The 2,500-nt window shown below is 43.6% G+C and overlaps 1 protein-coding gene across 1 annotated transcript in view; it reads right to left on the minus strand.

The window, feature by feature from the left end:
• The window catches only part of cacna1da (calcium channel, voltage-dependent, L type, alpha 1D subunit, a), a gene marked incomplete at both ends in the record, with an annotated part of 88,448 nt that overhangs the window by 24,718 nt on the left and 61,230 nt on the right, over nucleotides 1-2,500 (minus strand). Inside the window, 4 exons of the mRNA XM_080548046.1 lie at nucleotides 1,017-1,076; nucleotides 1,159-1,218; nucleotides 1,857-1,986; nucleotides 2,109-2,230. Of these exons, the coding sequence (XP_080404172.1) occupies nucleotides 1,017-1,076; nucleotides 1,159-1,218; nucleotides 1,857-1,986; nucleotides 2,109-2,230 (372 nt within the window). The remainder of the gene's footprint in view (nucleotides 1-1,016; nucleotides 1,077-1,158; nucleotides 1,219-1,856; nucleotides 1,987-2,108; nucleotides 2,231-2,500) is intronic.

The following is a 2,500-nucleotide window of genomic DNA, read 5'->3' on the forward strand; positions in this document are numbered from 1 at the left end:
TGTTGCCGCGCTGCGGGGGGGGGGGGGGGGGGGGTCCTACTACCTGAGAGGACGGTCACTATGGTGATTGGAAAACAGAATCCCCTTACTGTCACATTCATGTGGGCCGTTACCTTAAAGCACATTCCGTCATGTTCTTTAATAATTCAAAATAGGGGGAAAGCAGCTCCCACTTTCAGACTTTCAGCAGGCAGAGAAGAAAAAGCAGCAAAAATAGGTCTTGTCCAAATCATAAAAGTAAAGGATTCATCATCCGAGTGCATGTCAATGTATAGAGACCAGCAGAACCTCGCGAGAAAAGGCAGAAAGAGACACGCCGCTAACAGAGAGCGCTAGCGTAGTGTGCTAACGTAGTGTAGTGACCGAGCAGGGCTGGACTGGGCTGGGTAGGGGCCGCTCTCTCGTGGTTCTGGAGGAAACGTTACATTTTTATGCACTCAGTCAGGGGAAGCAGACTGAACCATGCTCAGCAGGAACATGGTTGGTTTTGCCCCCTCTTTTATGTCTTATCTTTTATGTCTTATCTTTTATGTCTTATCTAGCAGTCAGTATGAGGCATGGAGCTGGCTTTGACTGGAGATGGCACCGTCGAAAAACTCCTCCACAATGACTTCAGCTCAACTTCAGTCAAAGCCACATGTTTGAACGGCGCATAGATATCTTTATTTATTTTATTGTTATTGCACAAAGAGTTGCATTTTTTTTTTTTTATATGCACACAATTGTGTCGTCGAAATTCAAAACCTTTTTGACTTTCCAAACATGACAAGACAACAATCTGGACTAGTTTGTGTCTATGTTTCCTTCCTTGGTAGGCTCTTAAATGAGTGTAAATTGAACAACTCTTGGTGTTAGTGTTGGTTGTAGATAATGAGTTTGTTTTTTAAAAGAGGTGCCATGGAGAAAAAGTAAAAAAGAGAAAAATAAACAAACAAGCCAGGTTGGACTGAGTGGAGTGGCAGGTGACACACAAGGAGAGAATGCAGCAAGGCTCTCGTTGTCATCAGAGGGGTTACCTTCAACACGATCTCAAATGTAAACATACTAGTGAAGACATAATCTGCATAGCCTAGGACCTGGAAGGCAACGAGACGTTTGGAGTGTTACTGGGGGGAGGGGGGTTAGTCACAGTACAGAGAGCGGACACAGGGCATTTACCTTCAACAGGATCTCAACAGTAAAGATAGCCGTGAAAGCATAGTCAAAGTAACCAAGTATCTGTAAGAAGCAACATACATGTTTAACAAAGATTATACACATTCTGCATATTCATCAAAGACATTGTGAAGTAAATCAGAGGGACAACCTTAAAGAGTAGGCTATGTGCAGGAAAGGGCATATAATGCAGAAACCAAAAAAACAACAGCAACATTTATATAAATGTATATCATCCATTTCGATTGCATGATAGATGTACAGAGGACACATTTCCTCAACAGCTCAGAAGTGAAGAAGTCATGCACTGTAATCCAATCACTGCACGGTAATAATTACATTATAATTACATTGCTGCAGCTCGAGATGCTAATTGAGTTGACACAATAACACCCATGTCAATGAACCTGGAAAGGATCACGGTGGAACATTCAGGAAAGGGGTGAATGATTTATCATTACCACAGTACTCTGAACACATTCATAATCATAACCACATGTTAATGGTCAAATATCAAGATTCAATAAATAACTTGTTTACTTGTAAGTGTTACTGATCTAAAGAGATATCGTTTGTCATCCTTACAACCGACTGAAAAGCATTAATGTTACTGAAAATATGACGTCAAAATAGATTGTATAATTACACAAATGCTTAGGAAACCCATTGGGCCTATTCTGGCCAAATGGTCCTGGACTTACAATGTTGCGGGCAGAGAAGTTTCGAATGGGGTCTTCAGCAGCAAGTGAGACAGAGCTGAGCATGATGAAGACCAGGATGAGGTTGGTGAAGATGTGGTGGTTGATGAGTTTGTGGCATCCCACCCGAATCCTAAACAACAGATGACCACAGAGTCTCTACAACAGCAAATTCAGTGTGTGCAATGATATGCGTGTGTGTGTGTGTGTGTGTGTGTGTGTGTGTGTGTGTGTTTAGGATTGTGTGTGACTTACGGGTTGGTAGTGCTGAAGATGAAGAAGGCGCTGCCCTCTGGGATGGGGGTGATCTTCTCCTTCTTGATCAGCTCAGAGATGGCTGGGCGTGGCCCCGCGGGCACCTCTGGCTCCTCCTCCTCCTCCCCTTCTCACACACACACACACACACACACACACACACACACACACAGACACACACACACACACACACACACACAGTCAGAAACTGTAACAGTCAGACACTATACATGTAAGCCGGCTCACACTTCCTCTACGTACTGTACCTGCATTGTCAGCAACCTCTTCTTCCTCCTCCTGCACACAAGGCAGAATACGTGTGAGAGAGTATAGTACTGTATCAAAAATACACACATACACACGCACACACACACACACACACACACACACAC

The sequence above is a fragment of the Nansenia antarctica genome (assembly GCF_963989245.1).
Source record: "Nansenia antarctica genome assembly, chromosome: 18".
NCBI lineage: Eukaryota > Metazoa > Chordata > Actinopteri > Argentiniformes > Microstomatidae > Nansenia > Nansenia antarctica.